This window comes from Orbicella faveolata, unplaced genomic scaffold (genome assembly GCF_042242905.1).
Source record: "Orbicella faveolata isolate gen_17 unplaced genomic scaffold, um_ofav_v1 contig_25, whole genome shotgun sequence".
Taxonomy (NCBI): domain Eukaryota; kingdom Metazoa; phylum Cnidaria; class Anthozoa; order Scleractinia; family Merulinidae; genus Orbicella; species Orbicella faveolata.
In genome coordinates, this window is record NW_028301553.1 from 21,590,144 (window position 1) to 21,605,944 (window position 15,801).

At 40.5% G+C, this 15,801-nt stretch overlaps 2 protein-coding genes and 2 pseudogenes across 2 annotated transcripts; 2 read left to right on the top strand and 2 right to left on the bottom strand.

Annotated features, from left to right (window-relative positions):
- The first annotated feature begins 707 nt into the window (after positions 1–707).
- LOC149109437 (uncharacterized) lies at positions 708–2,050 on the top strand (annotated as a pseudogene).
- Positions 2,051–2,325: 275 nt separating this feature from the next.
- LOC149109438 (uncharacterized) lies at positions 2,326–3,756 on the top strand. The gene has a single exon (XM_089294634.1). The coding sequence runs from the start codon at positions 2,326–2,328 to the stop codon at positions 3,754–3,756; it is 1,431 nt and encodes a 476-aa protein (XP_089150760.1).
- Positions 3,757–11,836: 8,080 nt separating this feature from the next.
- LOC149109439 (uncharacterized) lies at positions 11,837–12,771 on the bottom strand (annotated as a pseudogene).
- A 1,351-nt stretch (positions 12,772–14,122) lies between these two features.
- LOC149109440 (uncharacterized) lies at positions 14,123–15,467 on the bottom strand. Its single transcript, XM_089294344.1, has one exon. It carries the CDS (start codon positions 15,349–15,351, stop codon positions 14,173–14,175), a length of 1,179 nt encoding a protein of 392 aa, XP_089150470.1. The 5' UTR covers positions 15,352–15,467; the 3' UTR covers positions 14,123–14,172.
- Between the last annotated feature and the right edge of the window lie 334 nt (positions 15,468–15,801).

A 15,801-nucleotide genomic window follows, 5' to 3' on the forward strand; every position in this document is an offset into this window, starting at 1 on the left:
AGAGGAGGGTCAAATATCGCGACTTCGGCGTAGCTGAAAAGAGGCTTGTTCTCTCGTTGAGCGCTTGAAGCAAAAGGGGCCTCTGCCAGCGCTTCACGTGTTTAAATACGAGTGAATTAAAAGTCCGGAAAAACCCTCGGCCGGGAACTGGGATTAGTCTAAGAGAATCGAGTGGCATAAATTCAGTTATTAAATCCATTTTGAAATCACTGGTTATCCTTGCAATCTGATTGGCTCTCAGCGGTGCGATTTACTCACAAATCGCACTGTTTTTTGCTCTAAATTGCATCTTTTTCTCAGCCAATGAGAATGGGACAAAATAACCAATCAGATTTCAAGCTTAGTTTAAAGTAACCAATAAAATATCAGGACTTAAATGAAAGACAAAAATCCATTGTGTGGCAGTGGCGAATTTTGCAGCTATTATTGCCAAAAATTTGTTGTTGTTGGGTTTTTTTTCAAAACAATTAACAAATTTAATTAATGACCGTTTCTGAATGACGATTCTACCCTGTCATCAGTCTACGTCACTACGGAGTCACATGAGAAGCGCATGCGTGTTGCTGATCAGTGTGCCTTGCGTTTCGCTGGCAGTTTCACGCTGTGAGTATTTTTAATCCTTTAATCTTTGCAAATCTAAACCATCGCCGGGTCTTTCCACCTTTTTCATACCTGGAGAGGAAGGTAAGGGTAAAATTCGATACTTATCGTACTTTTTCTTCTAGAGCTCGAGCGATTCCTTCCCAAAATGCCTAATAAAAACACAGAAGCGTCGGGCATCTCCGACGGCTCTCCAAGCATGGTAGATCCACCTAATCTCAATAACCGAGATCTTGCGTTATCTCTAGATAACATAAACAGCAACATGGGGAAAATGGCTAGTCTTTTAGCTAAATTGTGTGAAAAGCCAGTCCCTGACGAACGCCTACAGAGCTTAAAGCGACAGTCAACATCCGCCGTATCGGATAATTCAGACTCTGAGTCTGAAGAAAACTCTCACAAACGACGGCGCCATACTAGTCTCTCGGATGATAATATTAGTCTTCACGCTAGTGATGATCTGGACGACGCAGATGATATTAAAATACTCACCGAGTGTTCAAAGGCCACCGGCCAAAAAGAGTGGGAAAGTCCCGCCAAGGAGACAAAGCTCCTTCAAGACTTTGCTAACAACCTTGACGAGGATGCGCCACCGGCGACAAAATCCAGCAAGAACTGGCTGATATTGCTCTACAACGATGGGGCAAGAAGCTGTCTTCTGACAAAATTAAAAGCTTCTCAGACAAATATAAACAGCCTCAAAACTTCTCTGACATAAAGGGTATAAAAGTCAACCCCGAGATATGGAGCCAATTAAATGCCAAGAAAAAGAAAACAGACCTGAAGATTTCAAATTTGCAGCAGGTTATCCGCAAAATCACTTTTGCGACGTTACAAACGACCAATGTGCTTGTTCAAAATCCCTCTGGTTTAGAAAACAACAAAATAATGGCTAAACAAGTTGACACCATTGGAATGCTGGGGCATGTAAATACGCCGTTGGCCCAGCTGCGAAGAGATGAAATCAAACCATCAATGACAGCGGAGTACTCTGCTATTTGCTCGGCTGAAGTGCCCATCACTAGCCAATACCTTTTTGGGCACGACCTGGCGAAGCAATTGCGAGATGCCAAAGAAGCGAGCAAAATTAGCCATTCCTTTACATCCTCATCTAAGAATGGTCCCTTCAAAGGCAAACAGCAAAGTTCAAAACAACATGCCCATTACTCTAAAGGTCCTAGAAGAGATTTTTTATGGAAAGGCCAAAACCGGCACTAAAACAAGAAAAAATCACCAACCACCGACAAGAAATAATGGAACAATTGCTTCAAATAAGGAACAGGGTAAGCGGCTTTGGAAATTTCCCGCCCAACCTGGTGAATTATTTACAAATGTTATGCAATACATTTCAGGCTGGGCAGGTGGCTGCTCATTTTTCAGCTTGGAGGACTCTTACTAATGACAAAATCCTCTTATCTGATGTGTTGGGAGCGGCAATTGAGTGTACTGCCACCCCTGTTCAACACAAGTTACCTAATCAAATCTTCTCAGGACATGAATATCCCATTGTTCGTCAAGAAGTGCATAAATTACTTGAGAAACGAATCATCACAAAGGTGTCACCTATACCTGGGCAAATTTTGTCCAATGTATTCCTTCGTCCGAAGAAGGATGGGACTTATCGACTCATACTAAATCTCAAAAGGTTTAATGAGTCAGTTAGTTATTATCATTTTAAAATGGATTCACTTTCTACCATAACAAAACTAGTTACCCAAAATTGTTATGGCTTCTGTTGACATGAAAGATGCCTATTACTCTATCCCCATTCGATCTTCAGATCGAACGTTTTTACGCTTTATCTGGGAGGGGGAGTTCTATGAATTTACCTGCCTTCCTAATAGGTTGTCGTGTGCTCCCCGTATATTTACTAAAATTCTTAAGCCCTCTCTATCTACTCTGCACAAACAAGGACACATAGCTGTGGCACATCTTGATGACCTTTACCTGCAAGGGCAAACCTATGAGAAATGTGTCCAAAATGTTATAGACACTACCGTCTTGCTGGACAAATTAGGCTTGGTTGTGCATCCAGAGAAGTCTACTTGCATATCCACACAAGTGCTTACTATCCTAGGGTTTGTAATAGACTCAGTGGAAATGACAATACAACTGACCAGTGAGAATGCCACTAGCTTACAAAATGTCTGTATTGAGTTATTAGAAAACTCTTCCCCTTCTATTAGGGAAGTAGCAAGTGTTATTGGGAAAATAGTTGCTAGCTTGCCTGGGGTCATGCATGGAGCTCTTTACTACCGATACCTGGAAAAAGATAAATCCCAGGCCCTTATTAGAACAAGGGGTAATTTTGATGACTTGATGTCTTTGTTCCCTCATGCTAAATCTGAATTACAGTGGTGGATTCAACATGTGGGAGACACGTACAATGTAATCAACCACCCACAACCCCAGCATCAAATAACAACAGATGCTTCCGTTATGGGTTGGGGGGCAGAATCTGCAGGGGTGTCCTCGGGAGGAAATTGGTCCCATTCAGAGTCTAAACACCACATCAACTATCTGGAAATGTTGGCTATTTTGTTGGGGCTCCAAACCTTTGCTAAAGACAAGAGCAAAACACGTATCAGAATAATGTGTGACAACACTACAGCAGTTAATGTGATTAATCACATGGGAACAAGCCACTCAGACTCTTGCAATTCTGTCGCTAAGGAGATCTGGGAGTGGTGTATAGATCGCAAGATCTGGCTTAGTGCCGCACATATTCCTGGAAAACAAAATCTTATTGCAGATTTTGAATCCAGAAGAAACGAAAGAGAATCTGAGTGGAGGCTTGACAAGGCATCACTAATTTGTGCTCTTGAGAGGCTAGGCTTCAAACCTGATATAGATTTGTTTGCCTCTCGTATAAATCACCAGTTCCCAGATTATGTGTCTTACAGACCAGACCCAGAGGCTATTGCCATCGATGCGTTTAGCCTGAGTTGGTCCAACCTTAATTTTTATGCTTTTCCCCCGTTTAGTGTCATTCCAACAGTGCTGAACAAGTTGATGACCCACGGAGCACAGGGGATTTGTGTGTTGCCAGATTGGCCCACACAACCATGGCACCCAACAGCTCTCCGGCTACTCAAACAGAAACCAGTGTATCTAAAAGCCAGGAAAGACCTACTCCAGCTGCCAAGCCATCCCTAGGAAAATCATCCAATCTGGCACAAGCTGAATCTCCTCGTGTGTCACTTATCAGGGAGGGACTAAACAAGTATGCTTTATCACCTGCGGCAAAAGATGTGCTAATGGCTTCATGGAGGGAAGGCACCTCCAAGCAATACCACACTTACCTTAGCAAATGGAATCGATACTGTCAGGAAAATAACATCAATGTTTTTCAGCCTGGAGTAACAAATGGCATTGAATTTCTCGTTTTTCTTTACAAATCAGGCTTAGGATACAGTGCTGTAAGCACCGCGCGTTCTGCGCTCTCTTCAATACTTGTTTTGGAAGACGGAGTAAAATTCGGAGAGCACCCGTTAGTAGCTCGCTGCATGAAAGGGATTTTTGAGTTAAAACCAGCTTTGCCCAAATATACTGAAATTTGGGACGTTAATATTGTGTTAGATTATTTGAGAGCTGCTGCACCCTTCAGATCCTTATCTCTTAAGCAGCTTCCTCTAAATTTGACTTTGTTACTCTGTCTCACTACGGGACAGCGTGGACAGACTATACATAAGTTTGATGTTAATTACATCCAAGAAATGGATGACCGCTACAGAATAACTATTTGTGAGAAACTGAAACAGAGTAAACCTGGGCGACATCTCCCACCCATTGATTAAATTTCTTTCCAAAGTGACAAGAAACTTTGTGTGGTCGAACATCTTAAGGAATACTTACAGCGCACGAAACAGTTGCGAGAGGAGCACTCGCAGTTACTGATAAGTTATGTTGAACCATTTAAACCGGTATCCAAAGATACCATCTCCAGATGGTTTAAGCAAGTGTTAGAGTCAGCCGGGATCGACATTAACAAATATTCTGCTCATAGCAGCAGACCTGCATCAACATCCAGTTGTAAGGCCAAAGGTTTAAGCCTAGCAGACATCATGAAGAGCGCAGGGTGGTCTAATTCTAGTACTTTTGCGAAGTTTTATGATAAGCCTGTCGTCACAGCCTCAGCTAATTTCGGCTCGTGCTGCTGAATCCAGACACACTTTGATCTGTGAAACTGTATCTTCTTTTTCCTTGTTTGGGAATAAAGTTTGTTCACTGTTATGAGTTGCTCGTGATGCAGGACTTTGAAGTCTCATGTGACTCCGTAGTGACGTAGACTGATGACAGGGTAGAATTATCAGATTAAACGAGACTTACCTGTAAGTTGAAGTTTGATCAAGATTCTATCCTGTCATCAGTCCGGAACGAAGGAGTCACATGCCCTTATGTACCCCCCCTCCCATGTCCTTCGTTCCTTTTTCTCCTGCACCACTCACGTTGAATACTGATCAGCAACGCGCATGCGCTTCTCATGTGACTCCTTCGTTCCAGACTGATGACAGGATAGAATCTTGATCAAACTTCAACTTACAGGTAAGTCTCGTTTAATCTGATAATTATGCGCTCCTTCAGGCTGAAGACCTACTTTAAGGGAATTTTCCAACTTTCAGTGTCCATTTTGACGAATATTTGGCGATTATTCTTCAACATCTACTTAAGATCCGTATGATACCGAGTCCAGCAAAACATAAACAAACGACAACCGCGCAACAACAAATACAGAGCTATCTCAAGAAGGTAGAGGTTTCCAGGTTTCCGGTAGTTTCAAACGAAGCAATACAAGAGCTCAACTCTGTCGCTGTGAATAAACATAGTCAAAATACGCCCCGCTCCACAAAACAGGGAATGAGCGAACGTCTTCCGAAGCTGGTGCCAGTCCCGCCATCTCGAAAATAGAGTGATTTAGCAACAGAACGGAAACTGCAAGGAACTGGGTCGACAACGCCGTCGCGTTTTGACTGAAATATGATTTAGCAAAGAGGTGCGAGGTGAATGCCCATGTTCTGGAACGATTTAGTCGTTGTTCTTTCGCTTTTCCGAGGCTGTTGATTGATAGCAAACAAGCAAGGTGTTTCTTATATGCATTTCGCCTTTTTGACTTATTACCTCGTCATGTATTCTATTTTACGAGCTTGTGAGTTGAATCTTCTGCTGCAGTATTCACATCGATATGCCTCAAGATATAGCTCCGAAATTTTGAAAGAAGTGTCTCAAGTGCTTCTTTTCGCAGAATTTCTACTAGTAATCGACAGGAAAATGCTTAGCTAGATATTTCTTGTTGATTTCGAGATGAGATATGTCTGTTTTAGTGGATGTTCATGAAATTCTCATAAATTGTAAAGTTCTATGCAAACAGTACTCCAGCACAGAAAAAGTATTGAAATCCCCAAGCATTTTATGGCCTTTTTGTGAACTTTGTTGATTGCTCTCACTATCCATGTTAGAATAATGTGTATTTGGTTTTGCCTATTGCAGATATTTGCCATCAATTAAAGGCTATTCACAAAATATCCACCTTACTTAAGATGAAGCCACGGACAGATATCAAATTGCTCAGTTGAAATGAATATCTGTGCTTTTAGACTGATAGTTTTACAACATGATCCAGCGGATTTCATTTTCACGTGGCTTTTCTTGTTGTAGAAGTACTAAACTAAAGATGGCTAATTAAATATGCATACATTAGTGTCAGATGGCCATTTTTACAGGAGGTCCCGCTAACTTGAAGGGACCCCATAAATTAGTGTCAAATGGCCATTTCTACTGGGGGTCCCGCTAACTTGAAGGGAATAAAATATTTTGACCTACTGTTATGCGACAATCATTCACTCACTAAACCCAACATTTGTGCCAAGTTTGAGCGAAATCGGTGATTTGAGCTATATCACCCCCTGTCTGGTTTTCTCATGGACACACTCTTAAATTGCATCAAAAATACAGGGCTATGCTGTGTTATAATTTGGACAGATAGAAGTCAAAGTAATGAGTAGAGAAACAACATCAGGAAATACAGGTTTCACAACTTTTTCTCAACGTTATTCCTTTTATTTACTGTTGAAAATGGTAAGATTCACTGCTTGCCAAATTGCAAAGAAAAACCACCACCCGGCTGTTATTCTGTAAGCAAAGAATTTCGTGAAAAAAAATAGTATATGTATAAAAAGAAAAGAGATAAATTATTGTAGAGTAGCACAAGCAGTACATATCTAGATCGTCTATTTCTATTGTCTTTCTGTGGTAAGTGAGATTGTCTTGTAAATTTGTTATCACCCATAAACCTTTTTCATAACAGTTTTTATTGGCCCTTTCAAGTGCCAAGATGGTAATCAAAGGCAATTTAGCCACAGCACTTTAATCGACATTCATCCAGAGATAATTATATCCTCAGATCTCACTACTGCAAAGGGGAGGAGGCCAGACAGGAGAAAGGCAATAAATTCAAATCCCTTCCTCTGCATTTATTTTTAAATTAGTTCTTACTGAACACATAATAGATATAAATTATCTCCTTCACCTATAAGAACAATGAGGTTGAAATTTGCAAAATATTAACAATACTTAAAGAATAAACCTGAGGCTTTGAAAAGAATCTAATTTTGTGTGTTGAAAATTTGAAATGTTTCGGTTATATTTCTAACCCTAACCTAAACCGTATTAAACTCTTCACTTCTCTACACAGCAAAACTAGCCAAAAAGAAACAAAAACAGCATTAGCCGAATGTTCGATACTAATAATATTTCAGCAAGAACTTTAATATGTGCGTTGTATCGATAAGTCTTGAATCCCTGTAGGCTGGTTCTAAAATTATTTTAACACCATCCAGACACCAAATTATACGTTTTGCAACAGAAATGTCATATGCTATAATCTAAGAATATTCACAAGGATATTTTCAACCTAAAACTGGCAGAAAAATAAAAATATTCAGCATAAACCAGAAAAACAATATTATTATGCGGAAAAAAAATAAGACTAAGAGTGTATTTCAAATAAGAATTGGAATAAGCCCAATCCTAATACAGATGAAATACGTGTCCGGACAAGGTCGCAAAAAAACGAGCAAAAGCTCCTTTTAGATTTGAAATTCGAAAATAACAAACGCTTCAAACTCTCTCGTCCCGCTCTACTTTGTTTCCGTTCGCAGAAAATCTAATTGCGCATGAAAATAGAACAGAAACAAAAACACATAAGGCCACTTGTGGCGAGCTGCAGCTCGCTAGCTGTCGGCAGATCTGTACTTAAAAAAAAGCCTTAATTAATGCTCGTTCTTTTATATTTTTTGGCCTTATTTCTACTTATATGGTATGGGTCACATCTTGTAAATTAAAATTTAACGGAAAAGATTTACCTTTCGAATCGTTAACGGCAGTCTGATTCAACATCGTTTAAACTGAACTGCAATACAACCTCCTATAGCCCTTTCTTATTCGTATAAAACACTCGCCACGTCCGCCATATTTTTTTTAGGAGGTTTTTAAACCAATCAGCCTGTTCGTATGCATGAACCAATCAGCAAGGCTGTTAGTTCAGCCTCGCCCAGGGTATTCTCCAGGCCCGCGATTCTGAAAAGTGGAGAGGGCCCTGGGGACGAGGTTGATCCCAACCGGTTCATTCTCATTCTCGTCCCCATTGCCCTTTTCGCTTCTCTTAGCCGGCAGGGCCTTGGCATGAGAATCGAAGGGCTCTGGAGACATAGGATTTCCGAGTCCGTAGATTTTAGGACGTCCGGTCTTCGTGTGTGCGGTCGTGGTGTTTCTATATACTGTATGGGATTGACAATGGCGGCCGTCGAGGCAGGATTCGAGGAATCTTTGTTTCAGGCCTTAAATGTTATTAATTTGGAGAATGTTTCCGTCAGTGTAGAACAGAAAGAGGTGAGAACATTGTTGGTTTAAAGAAAGACACCAATATTTTACCTGCTTTGGCAAGTCATTGATTTTTCAGTAATTACACTTTTCTTTTGACTCCTGGCATGGATCAACTGAGTCGTCTATTTTGGTTGCTTCGCCTTTAAATGCGAGATCAGACCGTGAAGCAAATCGATTTGCAGGTCAGCCGTCTAATGGCTCGGAATACTGAGTCATTGAGCGAGGTTGAAATTAAAGATGTCAAGCAATCGAAGTATCCAATAATTTAGAAGATGTGAGACGCAATATAAGAGCTGTCGTAATTGATGAAGCACATCTCGTTGTAGAATGGCAAGTATTTAATATCTGCCTTGAGTTATTCCCATTTACTACAGTATAATATAAGGCTTTGTAAGTGAAAGAACTTTGCTCAGCAAATATACTTTGGGGCCAAAGAATGCGACAAATAAAAATTTTGCACCTTTTTGAAATAGTCAACATGTCTTCTTGTAGATGGATTTCTGTGTAAGAGAAATGTAATTTAGCTTCTTTATTTAGTCTTGTCCCACCTCCTCTAATCGAGGATGGAATTTTCTGATTATGTTACAAATTATTACAGTGAATGGTGGCATTGTTTGTGTGATCATCATTTCTATTTTATCGATGCACTGAGACAATCCCAATCCTGTATGAGTGGCTTTCAAACTGTAAAATTAGCCTGCGACAATTTGATATACTAGTATATCCTGATGCAAAATGCGGAAATTTAATTGGCTGAGCTACTTGTATACTTTCACTGATCACAAACTAATTATAAGCATTGTTCAATCAGCAAACATTCGCATACATTGTATTTACAGGAAGAGTTTTTGCCCTGCATATGCCCAACTAAGTATGCCAGGTGCCGTATCTGCAAAGGTGCCTGTAGTCGCACTAACTGCAACAGTAATTAGGCAAACAAAATGTTACACATCAAGTTCCCTTGGAATGGTGGATCCAGAAATCATTACAGTGAGCCCCAATAGGTAGAACATTTTCTACACATGTTCAACACGACCACACACTAGTGATGACAAAATCAAAGTGCTGCTTCTGTACATAGCAAAACTACAAGTTATGAGAGAGAGGATGCCTCCTACAGTGATTTATTCCAATTTACATACTGTCATTGTGAACATTGTACGTTGACAATATAATTGGAAAATATTTGACCTCAAAAAAGTATCCCTTGGTTGATGATTTTCTTAACTTGGCCTGTCTAGTTGAAAATGTATTACTACTACAGTAAGGAGAAATTATAGGTTGACCACTTGTTCTTGAAAAGTGGAAATTTCATTGTTTAGCCCCTATTTTGTAAGTGATGAACATACTGTGTATTTTCTAATCCACTGTAAACTTTTAAACTTTATCCATAAGACTATTATTGTTTACATTTCCTCAGTTAGTATTTTTTTAAGTACCCATGAAAAGAAAAAATCAAGTTATTTATTTAGTAAAAGTCAAATTGCTCCAAATTTTTTTATGAGGCTTGACGAAACGGATATATTTTTCTCCCCTCAATGTTGTTAAAAAGGTCTCTTTATTTTGGGGGATTGATTGCGAGTCTCTCACCGCTTAGTTGTCAGGCGGTAAGCACAAACAAAATATCTAAATGTCTGTTCTCAGAGTTGAGAATTTAATGTGTAAAGTTTTATGCAGTGACAGATTTGTTTTGAAATTGATGCCTTGCTGAGACCTGGTTTTTAAAACCCTAATTTCACCAAAATCATTTAGTCACACCTGACTGCAAAAGGAACACTTCCTAACTTTTTGCATCAGTACATAGCTGAAACATTATCTACTCCTCATCATCATCATCATCAGTTCCGCTTCCCCGTTTGGAGATTGGGGCCAACAAGGAAAAGTTGAAATCACTTATTGGCCTTCCTATAGCTCCTTCCATTGATGCCAAAGCAAAAAAGAAAAATACTAACAATTATTCGCCAGGAAACAAAACCATTTACACACCGTTTTCATTCAAGGGCAGTATTTTAGATATATTTTCTGAAACACCAACTCTTAACCCGCGTTTATAAACGGTTCCAACTTTTTTTTAAAAGTTGCCTACAGCGCCTCCCATACTTTTAAAAAATTGTGGGAGGCGCTGTAGTGCAGTCGTGTTATTCTTGGGAGCAATAGGTCTAAACTGAGGGGGATTTTCGTTGTGTAGTTTATCGCCCTCAACGAAAAGACGCATCCGACCATTTTCGACACTTTCATGGTTCACTCTTTTTCGCCTCACCGTAGAGTGCTGACTCGACGAGGGTGATTTTCCAACCTGTTGCGAGCCACAAACCCTTTGCACACAAGACCCCACGATCGACAATTCCCGCGAAGAACTGAAGTGATGCCAGCAACAAAGAACGGAATTGTTTAATATTATTATTCTGTACATGGTTCGCACAGTTTCGTTGGTAAACAATCGCCAAACTTAATTTCTTACCCAGTTAAAAACTCAAGCACTTTTAAAATTTCCGGCTCTTTGCTGCTTTTCTCGCCGAAAATGTCAACCGAGGTTTCTAAAAAAAAAACGTTTGTTTGCAACAGCCACATTAGTCCATGGGCCAAGACCCCCAAAAGTGGTTTTTTTGTACCATGTGGAGGGACCAGTGCTATCACGTATTTTCTCAATCTGCAATAACTGAAGTCTATTTTAAGGTATGATAGCAAGCTTCTATCAGTAGCTTTCTTGCTCTAAACGTGTGATAAAATGACGTCATCTAAACTGCCTAATGACCACGGATCCGGTTAACAGCTTCAGATTCTGAGCGATGTCCATTGTGCAATTCTCTTCAAACAACATTTTATACATTTTAGGCCTAGCAGAATATGACATTGATTCAATTGCAAAAGATGGAAATTTTTTTAAGGTTGTCTCGTTTCCATGGAGACGAAAATGGTCGATGAGTCCACAACTGAAATAAAAGTCACTGAAAATAAGGCTTTTCACTTCCTAATTTTAAAAAATAACAACTGCAATATACGTTATCAAAAAGTTCAATCATGTGTAGATCACTCTAGCACTGGCCTGGATTAACTATTCAGCTAATGAGTTTTAAAGAGCTCCCTTAACGAGTCTTCTTTGTCCTGATATCATCATTCTGAAGCCATACCAGAACCAAACACATTGGAGACTTGTCCTTTTCGCGTCAGTCAAGCATCATTTTCACTTAAATGTAAACAAAGACTCACGTTTAATTTCAGACAAAAATAACAGCTAAGTTATTTTAAAGCATTTAGCGGTTGCCATGACTCGATACATTAAAAAGAGTACATCATTCGAAACTAAACCTTACGAATGTAAGAGTATGTATAAGGAGAGTTATTTCATATTTTTCCTATGGTTATGAGATTCTTACCTTTCGCTTTCTTCATCGTCATTGTCGTCAACGGATAACACATCGTCGTCATCATTTGGCCCGTTTGTACAATCTTGAAGCCGGCACATATCAGTACATTTCAGCCCATTGACAATGCAGGAGCACGATGGAAGTTTGCAGGACCTACTGCACTGGCAAGATAGTAGTTTTAGAACAGCTTGCGAAGCTGGCTGACCACCCATCCAGTCTACGACCAGCTTGTCGTCTTCACTACACCAGCCAAATCCCACTGGTGATGGGATGGCTGGGCATCTTTGTAAACTTCATCTCCAGACAGCAGCCTGGTAGTTTGCTCGTAGCGAGTGTTTGTGCAGCGTATCATTGCAGGGTGGCAGCTGGTTGGAATCAACGTCTCCTCTCTTCAAACAGAACAGTCGATATCGCAGCTCCTCGATGTCGCTTGTCCCAGGGTTGCTGCAGTACATGGCACATGTAAATTTCTGAAGACTATGGTACAGGTGATCAGACATATTCCAGAACATACCCAAATGCTGGAACATCTCTTGAAATTCAGCATTTTGCTTTACAATTCGATAACCTGCAACCTTTCCCCGTCCGGCAAAAGCACTAACAGTGTCGCACCCTATGAATGCATGAAAGCCCGGCAGTGATCTGCATACACTTGCTCCAACCCTCTCAACTACTCTTGAGATATCGATGTACTTGACTCTGGTCTGTGAACCACTTTTAATGAATACTGAAGAAGGAATAAAGCTCTTGAAGGCCAAAAGAAGTACCAACACATCAGTGTCTTCTGATACTATGACGACCGCAGCAAACCTCGATTTAGCTGCATGGGCTGCATGTAAGAGGATTCGGGTGTCAGCCTCATCTTGGGTTGATTCGAGCTCACTGATAGGTTGCATTATTCCAGACGATAATTGGTAACATGTTTCGCCACACGTACCAACCAGAGTCTTTCCAGATAGCTTCGCTGTGTACTTTTCTTTCTTCCACTCGCTGGTTACAAACACTATGAAAGCTTGTTTGTTCTTTGAGCTACACAGGAATCTTCTCCATTGTTTAACCTTGTGTTCGGCTTGAATCATGAATATTGCGGTATTCGCTTCCTAAACCGTCACCCCTGTTCTCTCTTTCGGCGTTCTTTATGGATTCCTCTCTGTAATCGTCGAAGACGACATCAATCCTGTCACTTGTTCCACCTTCGTTTAGAACTCTGCAAAGAAGAGTTTCAGCAACTGCCGCAAATGTCTTCTTATCACCTTTCAAACACTGGACAAGAGCCATCCCATCTATTACACATGCTGAGGGTTGGGGAATGGCATCTGCTGCTTCGACATTTTTATGCAGTTCTTTAGCCAAGGACGCTTTGTTCGTCTTAATAATAAAATAATAATATTTAATATTTCTAAGGCGCAAATTAACATGTGAATATGATCAAATGCGCCTAACAAACCATATGAGTAATATAAATTAAACGATATGCTATGAATAGTGCCATCTGCGGTAGCTAATGACCAAGGGAGTGGTCCGAGAGGATGGGATAACACTTCTCTCATCTGTAAGTCTCTGCTCTCTGCGATGACAATCATTTGAGCAAACAGTCTTCTGTCGGCCTTGATGATCACTTCTTGGTTCTTACCAGCTTTAACTGATACCTCCTTGTTCAAGTGAGTAAAAGTCTTCAGCTTAGCTTTCGTGATTGAATTATGGAACTTGACTTTGGGTGGATTAGACTGAAGTCGTTGCTCTCGGAATGCGTTGTAGGCTTCCTCTCCTTTATCTTTAGCTTGTAGCAAGTCGCGCTCTACATCAGGAGTGGCAACTTTTCCTGTGGACAGACGAGGTCTTGAAGGTCAGGGCTGAATGGGTTGAGCCAAGTGTTTTGAAGAATTGACACTATGGATTGAACATCAGCTTCATCTCTTTGTATTCTTGTTGGTTGTAGATCTTTGTGTTGGGAACAAGAACTGCTGATGTGCAATATATCTTTGAGTTGCCTCAGGAAGGTGCTCCGGTATTCAGCGACCAGGTAGAATTTGTAGGATTTCACGTACGAATTTTTAGTTTTGCTTGCCATTTATGTATGCAAATTACTACTATTTAAACGCTACGGTTTCCTAGCGCGCCAATCTTTTCAACGTTTTCTCTAGCTTCAAGTTAATATCGTTGCGGAATCTATTCTACCTAGCTTCATCGTCTACGCTACAGTCAGGAAACATTTGTATGTCTTTATATTCTGTCCTGTATTTCTCATATCGCTCGGCTCTTCTTCACATGTATTTTTATTTGTTTTTTCTAGTCGAACCTCGCTTGCTCTATCTTTCAATTCTCAACGGACTCCTCGAGTCTCTTCAACAGAGCGTGAGTTCGAAATCGCTAGACGTAGCGTCAACAAGAACTGTAAGCTACAAAATTTGCTTACTGCATTAGGCCTTAGACTGAAACCTTTAGTTCCTCCTGACGTTTGAGTGTATTTGTTGACAGTCTCCTCGCACGTCTGATCAACAGCTATTCTCCCAGAAGGGTTGTCTTCGGCAATCTGAACAGAAAATCCTCCGGATCGCAAGTATTCCAGGGTGTCCGGATGCTCTGCTGGTAGATGTGACATTTCATGCAGATATGCTGAAAGGTACCTGGCGTAGTTAAGGTTATCATATGCGAAACACCACGGGACAATTTCACTAATATATGACAGGTGAAGATCCCAATCTCCCTCCCGAGATCCTCTTAACAGACCAAGTAATATTTCCTCCATGTCAACATAAGGCATCCAGAACTTCGATAGCTTCCCATTGTCATGTCGGAGATAGCTCGTATACAAGCAGAACAGTTGCGATACTTCTTCAAATGAGGGACTCTCCACTGTGTCTTTGAATTCTTGTTCACATGTGTTATCACAGAGCGCTTTCAGTCCTTTTAAAAACGCATCAACAGTAGGCTTCTTCTCTCTATGATGTTCCTCAATCCAAGAGTTAAATCCCATCCATGCTAGCCTGTTAAGAGCTTCATACATGAGCTTGTGAAATCGTACGGCGCGATTATATGTACGGCCTTCTAGAACACCAGCCACAGATCCTTCAGCAATTACTCCAGAGCCGACTATTACGTCTCGTAAACCAGCATCTTGGAAACGCTTTCCGATCACTGACAAGAAAGTGCAAATGGTATGGAACACACCCATTCTCAACACAAGGTCGTTAAACTGTGCCCTGTGTTTCCACTTTATCTCAGTAGCTTTAGCATACAGTGCCTGATCAAACACAACAACTATGCTTTGGAGGTTTGAAGTTTCCTTAATCTGTAGGGACTTGATGAGGACTTGGTACACAGCTGACATGTTCGTCGCTGGGGCATTGATTGTTGGAAGATAGCCCACGTTATCCTTGGCAACTTCTTGGTTATTACGCACCAAAATATTGAAACCACTCCAACCAGGAACAGATTGCTTCTGACTTGCATGAATGCGTACTAAAACCCATACCAAGTTCTTTCTCCATGCACATTCCATGATTTGATTTAACTTGACCTCCACATATCCTCTAGTATGGGGCCCACAGCGCTCGCCGGCATTATAGATAGGTACAGTTTCATCATCCACAGACTCGATACTTCTCCTCTTCGATTTCACAATTTCACAATCTCACAAGACAACCATCAAAATGCTGATTGTTTAGTTATGTAGCTACTTGTTATAGCTTTTATTGAGTTTTAAACACATACCGGCTTACAAACGATGGGAATTAATGATTAAGGCAACACAGTGCTGGGCTGTCGAGTCCATGTAGATCTCGAAGGACTGTAAGTTTTTATATAATTTGAGGTTCAAAATATCACTATATCGTCATAAAAATGCTTATTGTTTAGTTATACAGCTAATATTTTGTATATATTGTTGATTTCTGATCAGATCTCTACTTAAAGATTATCGAAATCAGTGAATAAGTCAAAAGTACTTACC